Source organism: Sorex araneus, chromosome 2, assembly GCF_027595985.1.
Source record: "Sorex araneus isolate mSorAra2 chromosome 2, mSorAra2.pri, whole genome shotgun sequence".
In the NCBI taxonomy this organism is placed as follows: Eukaryota; Metazoa; Chordata; class Mammalia; order Eulipotyphla; family Soricidae; genus Sorex; species Sorex araneus.
In genome coordinates this window covers 252,858,173-252,876,863 of record NC_073303.1, presented here as the reverse complement: position 1 = coordinate 252,876,863, position 18,691 = coordinate 252,858,173, and the positions used below count along the sequence as shown (strand labels likewise).

At 51.8% G+C, this 18,691-nt stretch overlaps 1 protein-coding gene across 1 annotated transcript in view; it reads right to left on the bottom strand.

The window, feature by feature from the left end:
* Positions 1-2,869: 2,869 nt before the first annotated feature.
* RARS1 (arginyl-tRNA synthetase 1) overlaps positions 2,870-18,691 on the bottom strand; it is a 32,650-nt gene continuing 16,828 nt past the window's right edge. The window contains exons 8-15 of the mRNA XM_004611452.2: positions 18,538-18,667; positions 14,608-14,712; positions 11,596-11,774; positions 10,278-10,387; positions 8,418-8,523; positions 4,505-4,677; positions 4,153-4,400; positions 2,870-3,095 (exon numbers count right to left, since the gene is read on the bottom strand). Coding sequence (XP_004611509.2) covers positions 2,986-3,095; positions 4,153-4,400; positions 4,505-4,677; positions 8,418-8,523; positions 10,278-10,387; positions 11,596-11,774; positions 14,608-14,712; positions 18,538-18,667 — 1,161 coding nt within the window. The 3' untranslated portion in view covers positions 2,870-2,985. The remainder of the gene's footprint in view (positions 3,096-4,152; positions 4,401-4,504; positions 4,678-8,417; positions 8,524-10,277; positions 10,388-11,595; positions 11,775-14,607; positions 14,713-18,537; positions 18,668-18,691) is intronic.

The window sequence follows — 18,691 nt, the reverse complement described above, 5'->3', positions numbered from 1 at the left end:
ATCCCACACGGTTCCCCTAAAAACACCAGGAATAGTTTCTGGTGCAAAGCCAGGAGTAAGCCCTTAGCATTGCCGGGTGTGATTCCCATCCAACCCCCCTCCCCACAAAAGTAAGAGTTTTGCCTAATTGTGCATAAAATATAGTAGTAAGTGTATATATCTAAAACATTTTCTTTGGCAATACTAGGGATGACTCCTGACAGTGCTTGGGGGACCACATGGCTTTTTTTTTTTTTTTTTTTAAATCTTTTGGTTTTTGGGCCACACAGGGTCACTCCTGGTTCTACACTCAGGAATGACTCCTGCTGGTGCTCGGGGAACCATGCGGAATTCTGGGGTTAGAACCCAGGTCAGCTGCATGCAAGGCAAGCGCCTTACCCGCTGTGCTCTCTCTCCTGGGCTGGGGGACCCGAGGGGATGTTTGGCACTGAGCCTGAGTGCGAGGGGAGGCTGTGTGATCGCTCTGTCCCACAGAGGGCACGTTCTATCACGGTGTATGAGATAAACACTCTAACTTACGTGGAAGTTGTGTCAATTTAATTGGCCAAGTTTTCTTCTTAGTGATGACCAAAAACAATAAAATAAAAGAAAAAGTCTCGCACTCCATATTGTTTTAGGTCTAATGAAGTACGGTAGTGCAATTTCCTAGAAAGTAGAATATAAATATAGGGTCACCAAAAGACATTCTGTCACAGTAAGGATTAATAACTAAAGACATGGTGATTTTAAAATGCCATTTTCTGCCCCCCTTTCCCCATTAACCTCTATTTTGGCCTCTTTGTTAGGGTCACAAAAGCCCATAGTCTTTTTTTTTTTTTTGCATTTTGGGTCACACCTGGCGATGCACAGGGGTTATTCCTGCTCCGCACTCAGGAATTACTCCTGGCGGTGCTCAGGGGACCCTATGGGATGCTGGGAATCGAACCCGGGGCAGCCATGTGCAAGGCAAACGCCCTACCCGCTGTGCTATTGCTCCAGCCCCCAAAAGCCCATAGAGTCTTACGTTAGATCCGTTACAGATTTCCTGAAGTCAAACTGCAACTGCATCTTTTCCCTTAAGACTAGCACATTAAAGAGAAGGAATGTTCTGTCTCCAAAGGGAAGCCTAATACGGCCACGGCTAGCTACTGACCTTTCTCTTTCTCTACATTCCGTCTCAGACTTGACTTCAGATGCAGCCACTGCGTCAGGAATCTGAGACCCTTTCTGAATACACCAATCAAGCTCAGGGGCTGGAGCTACAGCACGGCGGGGAGGGCGTTGGCCTTCCACGCGGCCAACCCGGGTTTGATTCCCAGCATCCCGTAGGGTCCCTTGACCGCCGTGAGGAGTGATTCCTGAGTGAAGAGCCAGGAATAATCCCTGAGCATCACTGGGTCTGACCCAAAAAGAACAACAACAACAACAACAACAAATAAATCAAGGCCCAAATTGGGCGCAATTAGCATATTCCTATAGTCTTCTGTTTTATTCTTGGAAGATGGCTGTGGCTTAGGCTGAGCCCAGTGGGGCTCAGGAGCGCCCCCTGGCGGTGCTTGGGGGGGACACCGTAAGCCACACCCAGGCCGGAACCCAGGTGGGCTGCCCGCCAAGGAGGGTTCCCAGCCTCTGGGTGCTCTCCATCCTTTGTTTGGCCCTAAAAGCCTCTTCTGGTGCGGGGGCTCGCGGGGCAGGCGGACTGTGCAGAGCAGGCCGAGGATGCGCAGCTGCCCAGCGGGGAGTGGCCAGCGTCACAGCACACCCGGCTCCTCTGCGCTTGGAGACCCTCGGGGGCTGCACAGTACCACACAGCGCGCGCGTGCATGCGTGCATGCATGTGTGTATGCGTGTGTGCATATGTGTGCGTGTGCGTATGTGTGCCTTCCGGGAGTCACGCTACGTTCTCCACGTGACTTCCTTTCCTGTGCTGGTCAGTGCCATCCCCTCCTGAGGTGACAGTTAAGAGTCTCCCTCCGCCTCATCGCCGCCAGAAATCTCCACCTTTCCTCACGCCAGGAGCTGGGACCGACACTGGGGAAGGCGCTTTGGGGGTAAATCCCAGGGGTGCGCGAAGGTCGACTGAACCCCGTGCTCGGCTTTCTGAACCTTCTCTCAGACCCCGTTAATTCCCGTTTCACGGAGCGCGGGATAATGGCGAACCCGGGGGGTGAAACTGGTCTAAGCAAACCACAGCAAGCCTGTTCACTCCTTTTTCTCTAAGATAACAGTTTCCAGATTTTGCTTTTCTTGGCCACACCTGGCAGTGCTCGGGGCTCACTCCAGGCTCTGTGCTCAGGGATCACGCATGGCGGCATGCAGGGGACAGTGTGTGGTGCCAAGGCTAGAGCCCGACTCTCTGTATTCTCTCTGGACCGCTGACTTTTCCCAACTTCCTTACAACTGAGGTTGGCACAAGACCAGTAAACGTTAATCTGGGAATTCTAGGAAAAGTTTCTTGCCGCTTCCTTTGAACCCGAGCCTGCAATCAGCATCGACACTGCGTTCTGCTAAAATCAGACAAAAAATCTAAGGGAGTCGGACACACACGGACACTGATCTTGACTCCACTCCTCAGCAACCCGAGGCCTGGTCCTAATTTCACCGCTCGGCCCCCAAGGAGAAGCAGCCACAGAAGAACGAGGAGGTAAACGCTAAATAAAACAAGGACTATGCGTAAATCCCGAGCGCCACGAAGGAAGCTTCACTTCGCATCGAAAACAGATGAACCACTGTTCCCAGCCGCACCAAGACTTTTTTCTCACTGCTCTGTGACACGAGCCCCATATTGGTCACTCCAGGGTCCCCAGGAAGCTCGGCAGAGAGCAGCTTTCAGCCGGGCACCGTCGTTCCTCCCAAAACCCTAGCGAGGGAAAGAACCACATGCTCCACAGACAGTCGACAAACTCCGTTTACTTGTTTTCACAGCCACACGGCTGTAAAAAAAAAAAAAAAAAAGCGAACAGTGCTAACGGCCACTTTGGAGACGACGGCGTCCGCCCCCCCGGCTCACATTCTCTGGACCGGCTTGATCCCCAGGATGTCGAAGGCCTTGGCCATGACGGCGGCGACGGCCTCACACAGCAGCATCCGCCACATGTTCACCTTCAGCACTTTGCCTGAGGAGACAGGGCCAGACGGCGTTAGTGTCCTACGATCCGGCTGGGCGCGGCCGACCACGGGCAGCCTGGAGGAGACACGCTAAGCAGCACAGGTGTTCCTGCGCTGAGCCCCGTGTCCCCACCCCGCCATTAGTTATTCGGGGCCAAGTCGCTGGGGCTCCGCCCGCCAGGGACGGCGGCTTCTGGTGCTGAGAAGCCGCGCACGGCTGCAGACTGAGCTCGGGCCGTGCGCCTGGCACACACTCGGCCACGGGCGCGGCTTCTCCTCTCCTGCCTCGCACGCAGTGCTCTGTGTCTGCTCTTGGAGCACACCTCACAGTGCTCAGAGGACAGTGATGCTGGGGATTAAACTCGGGTCTCCTGTCACGACTTCTATCACTTTATTTTTACTTTTAGGCTTTTTTTTGGGGAGGAGGGCGATGCTCAGGGGTCACTCCTGGCGGTGCTCAGGGGACCCACTAGGGATCGAACCTGGGTCGGCCAAGTGCAAGGCAAATGCCCTACCCACTGGACTATGGCTCTGGGCCTACCACTGCATTTTTTTTTTTTTTTTGCTTTTTGGGTCACACCCGGCGATGCACAGGGGTTACTCCTGGCTCATGCACTCAGGAATCACTCCTGGCGGTGCTCCGGGGACCACATGGGATGTTGGGAATCGAGCCCGGGTTGGCAGCGTGCAAAGCAAACACCCTACTCACTGTGTTATCACTCCAGCCTCTTGCTTTATTTTAAGAGCTATTTATTCATTGATTTTTTTTGGGGGGGGCACATTTGGGGCGCAGTGGGTTACCCCTGGCTCTGCACTCAGAAACTACTCGTGATGTGCTCGGGGGACCTTATTGGGTGCCGGGGGGCTCAAACCCGGGTCAGCTGTGTGCAAGGCAAGCGCCCTCCCTGCTGAACCATCACTCTGGCCCCAACGATACACTGTATACCCCACTGTGTATTTCAAAGCCCCAGCCATTTACTTCGGGTTATCAGTCAGTGGTGACTCTTCCCCAATCAGGTCTCAGCTCTCCGGCAGGACCCCGCCCCGAGGCGACGCGCCGCTCACCCGTCTCGCGGTCTTTCTCCACGCAGTAGCAGCTGTCGTAGAACTCCGTGAAGGTGGTGGCCAGCTCATAGACGTAGTCGCAGAGGGTGTGCAGGAACAGGTCGTCCAGCATCTTCTGCAGGATCTCGGGGAAGCGCAGGATGCACCGGCCCAGCTTCCACTCCTTCTCGTGGTCCAGGACGATCCTGGTCTCCCGGGCGGCTTTCTGGAGCGTCTCCTCATCGATGCTGGCCAGACGGGCGATGGACCTGCAAGGACCGGGCGGCCCTCGTCACGTCCCCCCACCCCCAGGGCCGCACGCTCTCGGGGCCGACGGACGCGGGTGAGAAACCGCTGGGCGCGCCCACGGTACCTGATTCGGGTGAAGGCGTACAGCAAGTAGGCAGCCGTGTTCCCTCTGTCGTCCAGCATTTTGTCAAAAGAGAAGATGTAATCATTCAAGCGGTTATGGGAAAGATCAGCATACTTAATACAGCCATACGCAACAGACGTCTGAGCCGCTTTCAGCTCCTCCGCGGTTAAGACCTTTGGGAAAAATAACACCTCACAGTTTACTGACCCCGTCTGGGGGCGCTGGCGTCGCAGCCAGGGGGGACTCCGCACCTCGGGATTTTAAGGGACCCTGGGAGAAACCTGATTTCATAAAATACCCAGTCGCACGCCGGTGCAGGGAGGGCGCTTGCCTGGCACCCCATAGGGTCCCCCGAGCCTGCCAGGAGTGACTCTCTGAGCCAGGAGTAAGCCCTGAGCATTGCCGGGTGTGGCCCCAAATCCAAACAAAATAGAACAACCCCCCCGAAAAACATCAAGTCTCAACCTGAATACTTCCCCCTGACAGTATCTTCACAAGACAGGAAACTGAACAGACCAGCGACCGGCTTACAGTCATTTCATTCCCAAGCGATCTGGGCTTACAGAGATGATGAAACCAGGCTACGAAATCGAAATAGGGTGTGCCAGGAGTGGCGGGAAGAACTCACTTCAGGGTTCCGGGGAGATGCTTTAAAGGGCTTGACCCCTGGCACCGGTGGGAGTGACCCCCCCACCCCCTATCACCAAGCTGGGCGTCACCCCCCTCCCCAGTCAACAGGAATGCTGGCACAGCATGTCTTTGCAAATAATAACTGGTCTTGTGGGGTAAGGGGAGTTTGGAATCTGGGGCTACCGGAGTGAAGACAAACCCCCTAAGAGGAAGCCGCAGGGTGCAAACCTCAGGGAGTACCAAAGCAAAAATAAACACAGCCCCATTTATTCCAAGTGTCGCGTGGCCGGCGCCCCAAAACCTCAGCAGGAAGGAGCCGCCCGCTGGCGGGTTAGGCCAGGGGACCCCGCCAGCAATCAGGGGACCGGCAGCGGGGGCCTTCGTCCAGGGGTGGGGGGAAGGCCCAACTGACACAGCTCAGTCTTCGGGCCTCTCGGCGACAGCTGTGCTGTACCAGGCAGAGGAAACCATCTTCTCTGGAGGAAGATGGCACTTACTCTTTCTTCACCGCACCCAGCCAGAGAGAAAAAACAAGGAAGTCTGCTAAAAGGTCAAAATGAAATGAGTGGAAAAACAAAACAAAACCAACAAGGTGACAGGGCAGAGAGAAGACGACAGAAAAGAGAAGGGAATCAATTTTGAAGTCTGGAGTTAAAGTGAGAGCTAATTAAAAACAAAACTCTGTGTGTGTGTGTGTGTGTGTGTGTGTGTGTGTGTGTGTGTGTGTGTGTGTTTTGATGGTGCCCAGAAGCAAAACCAGAGCTGATCAGGGGTCTGCTGAATGCAAGGCAAGTACCTTACCCCCTATGTTATTTCTCCAGCCAAAAAATTGAGATTTTAAAAATATCTACAAAGGGAGGGGCTGGAGCGATAGTACAGCGGGAGGGCGTTTGCCTTGCATGCAGCTGACCCGGGTTCGATTCCCAGCATCCCACATAGTCCCATGAGCACTGCCAGGGGTGATTCCTGATTGCAGAGTCAGGAGTGACCCCTGTGCATCGCCGGGTGTGACCCAAAAAGCAAAAAAAAAAAAAAAAAAAAAAAAATCTACAAAGGGAAAAGAACTTTCAGAGTAGAAAAAAAATTTTCACAAGTATTTTATTTTATAAAAAAGTGATCAATGGCTGTAGTGATAGCACAGTGGGGAGGGCGTTTGCTTGGCACGCGGCCGACTCGGGTTCGATTCCCAGCATCCCATAGGGTTCCCTGAGCACTGGCCAGGAGTCTTAATTCCTGAGTGCAGAGCCAGGAGTAAACCCTGTGCATTGCCGGTTGTGACCCAAAAGAAAAAAAAAAGTGATCAAAAAACAATGAAGACTGATTGAGCGACCACCGAGATCATGCTAAAGGAAAGAAGAAGAATCAGAGGACAAAACCAAGTGGAAAGAGGCGCAACTCCAGCGGCCGTATGGAATCCAGCGCAGGGACAGAGCCTGGAGCGAGGGCATCCCAAACACAGCACAGGAGCGGGAGCAAGAGGCCAGCATGACCGGCCACTTGGGGCGCGGCCCGAAGTCCCACCACAACGCAGGAGGTTGGAGCTGTAGAAAGAACAGGGCGCACGGGGGTCTCCGGGAAGGCCCTTGCAGGGGTGGCCGAACCCGGAGCGGGGCTCCAGGGCGGGGGAGCGCGGCAGGCGGAGACCTACACGCGGGCACTCTGCAGCGCTTCAGACAGGCACCGGAAACAAGGCCCAGACAGCTGGCGAGAAGCAATTCCAGGGGAAGATGCGTGAACGAGAGGAGGGAGCCAGAGAGAGGAGAGGGGGCAAGGCACTCGCCGGGCACTTGCCCGGCCTAGGTCCGACCCCCAGGATCTCCTGAGCCCGCCTGGAGTCGGCCCTGAGCCCGGCAGGGTGTGGGCTGAGAAGAGCGAAGGAGCACTGATGAAAACGGCTCAGTCTTCCTCCTTTCATCCGATGATGCGGCGGACACGTCCAGGGGAGGGGACAGTGGGGAGTCTGGGGTTGCCGAAAGCAAAGAGGAGAGCGACCTCGAAGCCTCGGGACCCACCTTCTGGCCCTCTGGAAAGCCCGTGGCCTCTGTTTTTTTTTTTGTTTTTTTTTTTTTTTGGTCACACCCGGCAATGCACAGGGGTTACTCCTGTCTCCGAACTCGGGAATTACTCCTGGCAGTGCTCGGGGACCCTATGGGATGCTGGGAATCGAACGCAGGTCGTCCGTGTGCAAGGCAAACGCCCTCCCCGCTGTGCTATGGCTCCGGCCCCCAGGGCCGCCCTGCGTCCGACCCGGACTCTCCTTCAGGCATTGCTGGAGTTAACAGAAATGAGGCTCTTCCCCAGGTGCTCCTTGGCTGCCAAAGTGCCGAAGGCGTACCCTTTTTCTCTCCGTCCCTCGATACTGCTCGGCCCCCAGGCGGTTTTTCTCAGGAGAGACAGGGGGAGGGGGTGGGGGCACACTCACATTCCATCCCTGCCTCGAGGGGTCCTGGTACCCAACCACCGACCTATCGAGCCGCACGGTGGGCTGGGGACACTGCGAGTGGCCCAAGTGCCTCGGGAAGAAGTCCCCTGGAACTTCCTCCTTGAGTGTCTGGCTTTCTGACACACGCCTCTAAATTCCGCCCAAGTCTAGACAGCCCAGCGGCCTCTTGGGGGCCAGGGTGGCCCGGAGAGAGTGGGTCAGCAGCGACAGACGAGGATGGGGAGCTGGGACCCAACCCCCTCAGAACACAGGACGCCCCCTTCAGAAGTCTCGCTCTCCGGGCCACACCAGCTGTGCTCGGGCCTTCTGTGGTCAGGGGTCGCCCGGGGTCCGGGCTGGGGTCTGCTGCGGGCAAGGCCAGTGCTGCCTGCTGGGTCCCCCTCACTCTCACTGGGGACAGGTAAAATGCCAGTCAAAGTCCATGGACGATGCCATATATATATATATGCATATATTTTATCTTTTTGGGTCACACTCGTTGGATGCTCAGGGGCTACTCCTGGCTCTGCACTCAGAAATCACTCCAGGCGGTGCTCGGGGGACCACATGGGATGCTGGGGGTCGAACCCGGCCCAGCTGCAATCAAGGCAAACACCCTCCCCGCTGTGCTATGGCTCGGGCCCGAGGCGATGCTGTACGAGCAGGAAGAAGGGACGCACACTTGGCTCTACCCCACAACTCTCCTCCCGAGACAGACACGTGTGACTCCGCACACCCAACTCACAGAGCGGGAAGATGGGAGGAACCTGTCCGAGGCGGAGTGACTCAGAACCCTTCCCGGTCCTCTCACTCAATGGCAGTGAAACGTCGCCACAGGCCTCGAGGAAGGGCCCGGGTTACCTTGTCTCTTTCTTTCTCCTTCAACTTGTCCATGGACCGCTTCAGCCCCTCTTCCAGGAGGTCTATGAGGCGCACGGTCTCACCAGAACGGGTTTTAAACTTCTTTCTGAAAAAAATGTATAGACATCCCAGATGAAGATTTTATTTACTTACTGGTCGTAGTGGTGGTGGGGGCGGTGCTCAGGGCTGACTCCTGGCTCCGTGCTCAGAGACCACTCCTGGCAGGTGGACGGGGCCATACGGTGCACCAGGGAAGGAAGCCGGGTCAGCCACGGCTTCCAAGGCAAGCGTCCTATCCGCTGTACTATCTCTCTGGCCCGGAATGAAGATTTTATTTTATTTTTACTATTATTTTTTGGCAACAGTTACTTTCAATTTTTTTTTTCCTTTTTGGGTCATACCCGGCGATGCACAGGGGTCGCTCCTGACTCATGCACTCAGGAATCACCCCTGGTGGTGCTCAGGGGACTATATGGGATGCTGGGGTTCGAACCTGGGTCGGCCACCTGCAAGGCAAACGCCCTCCCCGCTGTGCTATCGCTCCAGCCCAGTTATTTTTAAATTTTTATACGGTTATTCACAATAATTTATTACGTTCAATATTCCAACACCAATCCCACCACAATTATACCTTCCCACTAGCATTATTTCAAATTTTCCCACAAACAAAGATTTTAAAAATAGACCAAACAGACCATCAGACACAGACTCTTTGAAAATGAGGGGCCGGAGCAATAGTACAGCAGACAGAGTACTTGCCTCGTAGGCGGCGGATCTGGATTCGATCCTGCGCACCCCATGTGGAACTCACAGCACTGCCAGGAGTAATTCCTGAGCAGCGCCAAGTGTGGCCCCCAAATGCAAAAAACCAAAAATAACCCTGGTGGAATCTGTGTGTGCTCTATAATTAAAGCCACGTGGGATGCCACTGGCTAACTACATCACTCCTCCTCCTCTGAGAGGCTGAATAACATGCTCAGAGTCAAAAAAAATCACAAACAAGGAAATTATCACGAGACAAGCAAGTTAAATTCAAGGCACTAAATAATGCTGATAAAAAATCAAATACAGAAAGTAAATTTGAGGGGGCCGAGCGACAGTACAGTGGGGAGGGTGTCTGCCTTGCACACGGCTGATCTGGGTTTGACCCCCCGCATCCCGTATTGTCTGAGCCCCGCCAAGAGTTATCCCGAATTTCAGAGCCAGGAGTAAGCTCTGAGCACTGCCACGTGTGACCCAATGCCCCTACTGGGGAGGAAAAAAAAAAAAAGAAAAAAAGAGAAAGAAAGTGCATTTGTTCATTCTCTCTAACCATGGGCATTAGCTGTTAGCCCCTAAGATCAATTATGACACTATAAAAAATACTCAACTAATTGGTTGCTTTTTAAGTCCTTTTTAGGGGGAGGGTTTGTTTGAGGGTCACACCTAGCAGTGCTCAGGGATCACTCCCAGCAGGCTCGGAGGGACCCTCTGGAATGCTGGGGCACATGGACACGGCAAACACCTTTCCTGCGATACTATCTCTCCGACCTCCTGTTTTGTTTTCTGATGCTTTCTCAGCACCCCAAACACAATTAAGAACAATTAAAGAACTATCTTTAATGCCAAAGAAATGAAGCTCTTCGGGACGGGCACGTTCCAAGCAGAAACCGCGGGTGCTGACGGTGAAGAGAGTCTTTGATCCCGCACAGCAGCCTCTGACACACCCAGTCCATGAAAGCCCTGGTCAGGGCGTCAGCCCTAGCTAAGCACCTTCAGGCACTCTGGGTGCTTTCTGGAGCACAGTCAGCTTTGGTGGGGGGCGGGGGGAAGGGACCCCAAAGCTTGCCGTCACGCACCAAAAGACGGTCCCAGACTTACTTGTCTTCCCCCAGCACCACGCCGAACCCGGCATGTGACACCTGCGTCACTTTGGGGTCGTACCACCCGATCATCTGTGCGGCGCTGAATATCGTCTGGAAGTGCAGAGCCTGCAGACAGACAGAGAGGCGTCACCGGGGGAACTTGCCGGAAATTAAAAAAAAAAAAAAAAAGACCTTGAGGGCGGCCAAGCTGGTGCAGTGTCCCTGTGTGTGACTCACATGCGTCCCGTGTGTGACTCCCCCCCTCCTCTCCATTCCCGGGTGCCCCTGGAAGCAGTGCCTGGGCACAGAGCTGGCCATCGCCCCAGGGTGCGGCCAGGTGTGGCCTGTAATGTGCCCGCTTCTCTCCCCAAGACTCCAACAGCCTTTTTTTTTTTTTTTTGCTTAGGTTTCCAGATTTGGGAGACCACAAATCTCGTGAAGAAAGCAAGCATAATTACTAACGCTCTTCTCTCATTTCCTACATACAGGAAACAGGAGCGCAACTGTTTTGTCTTTTAGAGTCAAAGGGTTATTTATTTTGTTTGCTTTGCTTGGTTCTAGTTTTGGGGCCATACACACTCAGTGAGGCTCAGGAGTTACTCCTGGTTCTGTGCTCAGGGATCACTCCTGGTGGTGCTTGGAGGACCCCATGGGGTGCTAGGGATCAAACCCAGGTTGGCCACATGCAAGGCAAATGCCCCCTAGGAAGGAAAGAAGGAAAGAAGGAAAGAAAGAAAGAAAGAAAGAAAGAAAGAAAGAAAGAAAGAAAGAAAGAAAGAAAGAAAGAAAGAAAGAAAGAAAAAGAAAGAAAGAAAGAAAGAAAGAAAGAAAGAAAGAAAGAAAGAAAGAAAGAAAGAAAGAAAGAAAGAAAGAAAGAAAGAAAGAAGGGGCCTGAGCAGGTAGGTACAGCAGGTAGCAAATGCCCTACCCATGTACTATCGCTCCGACCCCCTGCTTCTTTCTACATCTAAACCCCCATTATACTGCTGGGCTGAATTCAAGTCTCTGGGGGAAATGATGAGCCAGATACTGCGAGAACGCCACTTATCACTGTATCATCTTCCCCTCCAAACAGACGCCCTAAGAACATAGACAAGGGGCTAGAGCGATAGCACAGCAGGGAGGGCGTTTGCCTTGCACATGGCTGACTGGGTTCAAAACCCATATGGTCCCCCGAGCACCGCCAGGAGTAATTCCTGAGTGCATCAGCCAGGAGTAACCCCTGTGCATCGCCGGGTGTGACCCCAAAAGAAAAACGAATAAATAAATAAATAAATAAATGAAGTTTACAACTACAACAAAAAAAAAGAACACAGACAAATTTTCAAACTCACCTGTCCGCTGTCCACCACGTAGATAATCTTATCTGCTTTTTCCTCAAACAGTCTCTGCTTAATAGCCGCCAGGTCGGATGTATCGTAAGTATAACCTCCATCTGATTTTACTATGGTTAATGGCACAGAACACCCTGGGACAAACACAATCTTCCTGCCCTCATCTACTTGCACAAATCCTAAAAAAAAAAAAATCTATGCATTAAGTTTTATTTTTTAGGACACACTTGAAACACACAGTCAGGGGTTCCTCCTGGCTCTGCACTCAGGGCTCACTCCTGGCAGTGCTCGGGGACCCTATGGGATGCCGGAGATCGAACCCGGGTCCGTCATATGCAAGGCAATTACCCAAGTTCTCTCTCTTAAAAAAGTCTTAAGAACTTTTTTTTTTTTTTTTTTTTTTTTTTGCTTTTTTGGGTCACACCTGGCGATGCACAGGGGTCACTCCTGGCTCATGCACTCAGGAATCACCCCTGGCGGTGCTCAGGGGACCATATGGGATGCTGGGATTCGAACCCGGGTCGGCCGCGTGCAAGGCAAACGCCCTACCCGCTGTGCTATCACTCCAGCCCCAAGTCTTAAGAACTTTTGCTTTTTGGGTCGCATCCAGTGATGCTCAGGGGTTCCTCCTGGCTCATGCACTCAGGAATGACTCCTGGCGGTGCTCAGGGGATCATACGGGATGCTGGGAATCGAACCCAGGTTGGCCGAGTGCAAGGCAAACGCCCTCCCCGCTGTACTATTGCTACAGCCCCCGAGTCTGAAGATTTTTAAGATACTGAATATTCCTGGAGGGAGGCCAAAGGGACAGTCCAGGAGGCAAGGCACCGGCCAAGCACGCAGCTGACGTAGTTGGAGTCCCAGGTGTCCCATTATGGTCCCCCGGGCACCGCCAGGGGTCACGCCTGAGCACCGCTGGGTCTGTGCTCACACTTCCCCCGCCCCCCCAGAGGAAAGGAACCCCGAAGCAACACGGATGCTTAGCTACTCTGGGACACTCATTGGACAACTGCGGAGATCAAGCTGCTTTCCTGCCCACGACCCAGACCGAGCCCTGGTGAGGGGCAGCTGTCCAGGCTGCTGTGTTCACAGCACGGCCTCTGGGCTCACAGAGTATTCTTCCCTACAGAATACAAACAGCCCGCTGCAGCCCACGTCCTCAAGGACAAAACACAAACAAACAAACAAACAAACAAACAAACAAACAAACAAACGTGTTTTCAGCCAAAGAAAGATGCAATGTCTATGACTGCGTCTCAAAATATACTGAAAAGGACCGGAGCAATAGCACAGTGGGGAGGGCGTTTGCCTTGCACACGGCCGAGCCGGGTTTCATCCCCGGCATCCCGCAGGGTCCCCTGAGCACCGCCAGGAGTGATTCCTGAGTGCAGAGCCAGGAGTAACCCATGAGCATCGCTGGGTGTGACCCCAAAAGAAAGAAAAAAGTACTGAAAAGAAATTCCAACTTAAGGTGACCCGAGCGGTTGCACACGAACAGCCCCTCCGTTGCTGAACACCCGATTCTGGAGGCGAACTAACGAATTTCGGCACCAGCAGCTTCTTGCAGAAATGTCTCTAGACTGTGAACTACTTCCTTTCTCTCTCTCTCTGTCTCTCCGTCTCTCCCTCCCTTTCCCTTTCCCCAGCAGCGACGTGGCAACTGCCATCTTGTAAGGCCCACTAAACAGAGGTACGAGTTTGCAATGATGCGACTTCTAGCATTAATTTCTCTGGACTTAGTTACTAAAATACCAGAAATCCAAAACCTCATATGCTCTTCATTCTCAGCAATGGAAAACAAATTAACAAATGCTGCCTTTTCGGCAGGTCTGATTGTTGGGGGGAAAATTCCAAATAATAATAGTGAGTTTCCTGTTAAAATATTGAATGTAATCAAAGTAAAGAGAAAGTAAAGAGAAAATCATGAGCCACACAGGCGGGGGGTGGGATGGGAGGAATACTGGGGTTCTTGGTGGTGGAACATGTGCACTGGTGGAGGGATGGGTGTTCGATCATGGTATGACTGAGACTTAAGCCTGAAAGCTTTGTAACTGTTCACATGGTGATTCAATAAAAAAATTTTAAAAAAAGAGAAAAAAAAAGAAAAAAGAAATTCCAACTTAAACATCATTCAGAAAACTGGCAGCCAGAACTTTTCAGGAGGTGGGGTGTAGGTGGGCATTCAGAAGTTTATGTTTTGGTGCCACAGCCAGCAGTGTTCAAAGATGCTCTTGGCTCTCTGTGCTCAGGGCTCACTCCTGGAGGGGCTCAGGGGACCGTATGTGTGTGCTGAGCAGCACACCAGGCTGAGTGCAGAAAGACGCCCTGTCTGCTGTACCATCTCTCCAGCCCCACACCACCATTTCCAATGAGAAGCGGAGAGAAAAAAATACAGTGGGGAAATGGGGCTGGAGAGATAGCACAGCGGGTAGGGCATTTGCCTTGCACGCGGCCGACCCGGGGTTCGAATCCCAGCATCCCATATGGTCCCCTGAGCACAGCCACGGGTAATTCCTGAGTGCAGAGCCAGGAGTAACCCCTGTGCATCGCCAGGTGTGACCCCCCCCCCAAAATATATATATATATATATATATATATATATATATATATATAGTGGGGAAAAAAAAAGTCTGGGCCTTATATCCTGAGATACAAGGGGCAGTAAAGAATGTAGCAGGGATAAAGTTACATTTGAAATCTAGGGCTTATCAATTGATTTAGACACTTTCCACTCTATTTTATTACTGCTTGTTTAATGGCATTAAGAAATTATTAATTTTTATGGAGTGACAAATAGCAGTGGGGTTTCTGAATGGGAGGAAGCACTTATTCTCTCAAAGACGCATACCAGTAGTTATTGATTCAACTATGTTAGTAAGGAGCGTTGTATATATAGAAATGTCCTGTACACATAATTCTCTAATTTAGAGGGACGCTGCAATATTTTCGCCACTCCACTTCGGCTGATACTTGAAAAGTCCATATAAGTTTAAAAAATATTAGCGTGCTTACCTTTATCTTCAAACTCCTTCACCACATCGTTCATCCTATCTTGATAGAAAGACTCTCCTCTTTCTACTAATGAAATGTCCAAAGCTTCATAGATTTTATTAAACTCTAGGGGGAAAAAATATCACAAAATAAAGTGTAAGGCTTTTTTTGTTTGTTTTTTTTTTGGGTCACACTGGCGGTGCACAGGGGTTATTCCTGGCTCTGCACTCAGGAATTACTCCTGGCAGTGCTCAGGGGACCATATGGGATGCTGGGAATCGAACCTGGGTCAGCCGTGTGCAAGACAGACGCCCTACCCGCTGTGTTATCATGTATAGGAACTCATTAGCTTTTTTGGGTGTGTGGTGCCGGGATCAAATGCAGAGCTTCACGTACTGCCTACCTACATCCTGGTTGACAAGAATTTAAAAGCACAGAAAACACGTACCTTATACAAAAGAAATTTACTGGGCAACTGAAATATTTGAAGCTAAAGATTAGCTTCAACTATAATGTCCAAAGGAAAGCGAGAGAGAGAGAGAGGAAGAGGAATAAAAACCGTGTCTGATATGAAAGTGTGGGGCAGGGGGGTTGGAGGGAAACTGGGGACACTGGTGGTGGGAAATGTGCCCTGGTGAAGGAACAGGTGTTGGAACATTGTTATGACTGAAATCCGACCATGAACAACTTTGTAACTGTGCACCTCACTGTGACTCAATAAATAAGTAAATTTAAAAAAATTAAAAATATGCTTCAGAATGTTATAATCATACTTCCATTTTGAATATGTAGGGAAAAAAACAGTTAATATAATTCTGGTGTTGATATACACCAAAATAGTAACAAAGGGCGTGACTATAGAAATTTTTGTTTATGTATTTTAAAAAACAAGGAACTGGGGCCGAAGTGACAGTCCGGAGGGTAGGGTGCTGGCCTCGCCCAGCCAACCCAGTGTGATCCCTTGCATCACACATGGGCCTGAGCACCACCATGAGTGACTCCTGAGTGCAGAGCCAGGAGTGACCCCAGAGCACCACAGGGGGTGGCCCCCAAACAAAAACAAACAAGCAAAAAACCCGGAGGAGACACCCAATGGACATTTGCAATATTTTGGTTTGGGGGGCTGGAGCGATAGCACAGCGGGGAGGGCGTTTGCCTTGCATGTGGCCGACCTGGGTTCGATTCCCAGCATCCCATAGGGTCCCCTGAGCACCGCCAAGAGTCATTCCTGAGTGCAAAGATGCTCACACACTGAGCATCACTGGGTATGAGCCAGAAAGAAAAAAAAAAATTTTGGTTTCGGGGTCACATTGGCTATGTTCAGGGCTCATGCCTGACTCTGTGCTCAGAGTGTTTGGGAGACAATGGCGGCAGGGGGGGTGGGGCGGTGTGTGTGCCCAGGATCAAACCTGGGTGGGCTGTCCTTCCTCGACCCAGTTATTATGTAATATAAAATGTATCTATTTTCAGGACTAGAGAGTTACCACAGTTACCACAGGGTGCTTTCATAAGGCTGATGCAGATTTATTTTTTTTGCTTTTTGGGTCACACCCGGCAATGCTCAGGGGTTACTCCTGGCTCTGCACTCAGGAATTATTCCTGGCGGTGCTTGGGGAACCATATGGGATGCTGGGAATCGAACCCGGGTCGGCGGCGTGCCAGGCAAATGCCCTCCCCGCTGTGCTATCGCTCCGGCCCAGGCTGATGCAGACTTGACTGGCACCTCTGATGGTCTCCTGAACCATACCTAAGCCCTGGGCACAGCTGTGCTGCCCAAAACCAAAACCAACCAACAAAAAACAAACAAAACCCCAAACCTCTGTTAATAATCTTCGAAATATACGGAGGGGGGGGGGAAGAAGTTTTTCTATTGGGAGTCCAAAACACCCACCGAATTCTTGGCATTCCCTGATCCGTGACCTCTGTTTTCTCTAGTTATCTCTCGGTGTCCTAGCGTGACTACTGTAGTGTTATGGGACACTGGCTTGGGGCGGGGCTGGCGCGGGAGAATGGAGTGTCCGGGCTGTACGCGGGGACCCTGCTCTCGGTTATCAGCACCCACGGTCCTCCCCGAGCAACACCATGGAACCGCCAAACCGAACAAAAATTCTACGAGAAAGGGGGGGGGGGGAGAGAGAGAGAGAGAGAGAGAGAGAGAGAGAGAGAGAGAGAGAGAGAGAGAGAGAGAGAGAGAGAGAGAGAGAGAGAGAGAGAGGGAGAGAGGAGAGAGAGGGGAGAGAGGGGAGAGAGGAGGGAGAGACAGGAGAGAGGGAGAGAAAAGAGGGAGAGAGAAGAGGGAGAGAGGCAGACCCCACTATTATTTCTCCTCTCCAACAGAGGGAGAGGGTATTTGCCTTGCACACAGCAGACCCGGGTTCGATCCCCGGCATCCCACATGGTCCTTCTTCTTCCTCTTCTCGCTTCTGCAAACCACTAGTCGCCAATCACCAGTCTTTTTTCAAAGATCTACTGATTTTTTTTGGTTTGTGTTTTTGGGCCACATCTGCTCATGGGTCAGGCTGATTTTGACTCCTGGCTCTGTGCTCAGACTCCGGGCAGGGCTCAGGGGACCATCCAGGGTCCTGGGGATTGAACCTGGGTCGGCCACGTGCAAGGCAAGTCCCCTCCCCACCAAGTACGCCTAGCTCTCCGGCCCCAATCTACTGCTTATTCTTCTCACGCTGTTTCATGTGACCTTTTAAATCATTCTGTCGACTCTGGAAGCCCGCAATCACCTTAAAACTCTCAGTGAATGTGCAAAACCAGGCCACTTTGCGTGACCTTCTCTGCAGACACTCAAGTCCATCCTGCCACGCTCGGTCTTTCCATTCTGATCTGACAGATTCCTAGAAAACTTTACTGGAAAGGAGAGATAATATAGCCCCCCCCCCCCCGTTTATCTCGGGGTGGGGAGGGGTGGGGATGGAGGAGATAATACAGGAGGGGAACCTCTCTCTCTCTCTGTGTCTGTCTCAGAGTGGGGGAGATAAGGTGCTTGCGCAGAACCCCAGTCTGATCCCTCGCACTGCATACCACCCCCCGAGCAGCGCCAGGAGTGACCCCTGCGCAGAGTGCACTCCTGTGTAACACGTCCGAGTGCTACAGCCGTTGTGGGGGGTGGCACACCCAGCAGTGCCCGGAGGACCATGGGGTGCGACCCCCCAGCACCCCTGAAACGTGTTTCCAAATGTTCCAGCCCTCTGAGTCCTCTCCCTCCCGCCCCCCATGAATCGTCCTTTTAGTTCTTCCTAATTAATTTTTGCTTCGTTCTAAGAAAGGTGAATTTTAAGAGTTACTTGCCCTTCTTTCTAAATATATTTAGTCTTTTTTTTTTTCCTTTTTGGGGTCACACCAGGAGAAGCTCAAGACTTACACATGGCTCTGCACTCAGGAATTACTCCTGGTGGTGCTCAGGAGACCCGATGGGATGCCGGGGATTGAACCGGGGTCGGCCACATGCAAGGCAAACGCCCTCCCTGCTGTGCCATCACTCCGGCCCTTACTTGGTCTTTCTCAAGGTTGTTGACTGTAAGCAGGTACTCAAACCACAATGTTGTTATGATGTTATAACTTGTACAAAACAAGTTACAATATCATACCCTATACATAATAAAACTTATGATGTTTTGTTATAACAACGCTGATGAGAAAAAAAAAAAAGATCCCGTTCAGTACATAAAATGATCCCATTCAATACACCTGCTCTTTGTCAGATTAAAAAAAGAAGAAAAGGGCTGGAGTGATAGCACAGCGGGTAGGGCGTTTGCCTTGCACGCGGCAGACCCGGGTTCGATTCCCAGCATCCCATATGGTCCCCTGAGCACCACCAGGGGTGATTCCTGAGTGCAGAGCCAGGAGTGACCCCTGTGCATTGCCAGGTGTGACCCAAAAAATAAAAATAAATAAATAAATAAATAAATAAATAAATAAATAAGCTCAGAAATGGTTCACCTTGGCGGGAGACGTCACATATGAGCTTCCAGGCTTTCATGATATCTGGGTTTTTGCCCTGGAGCATGACGACACACTGGTACGCTCGCTTCTTGAACTCCTCTTCCGTATCAAACCTCTTCTTGGATTCCTGTTCGAAAAAAAATGATTATTC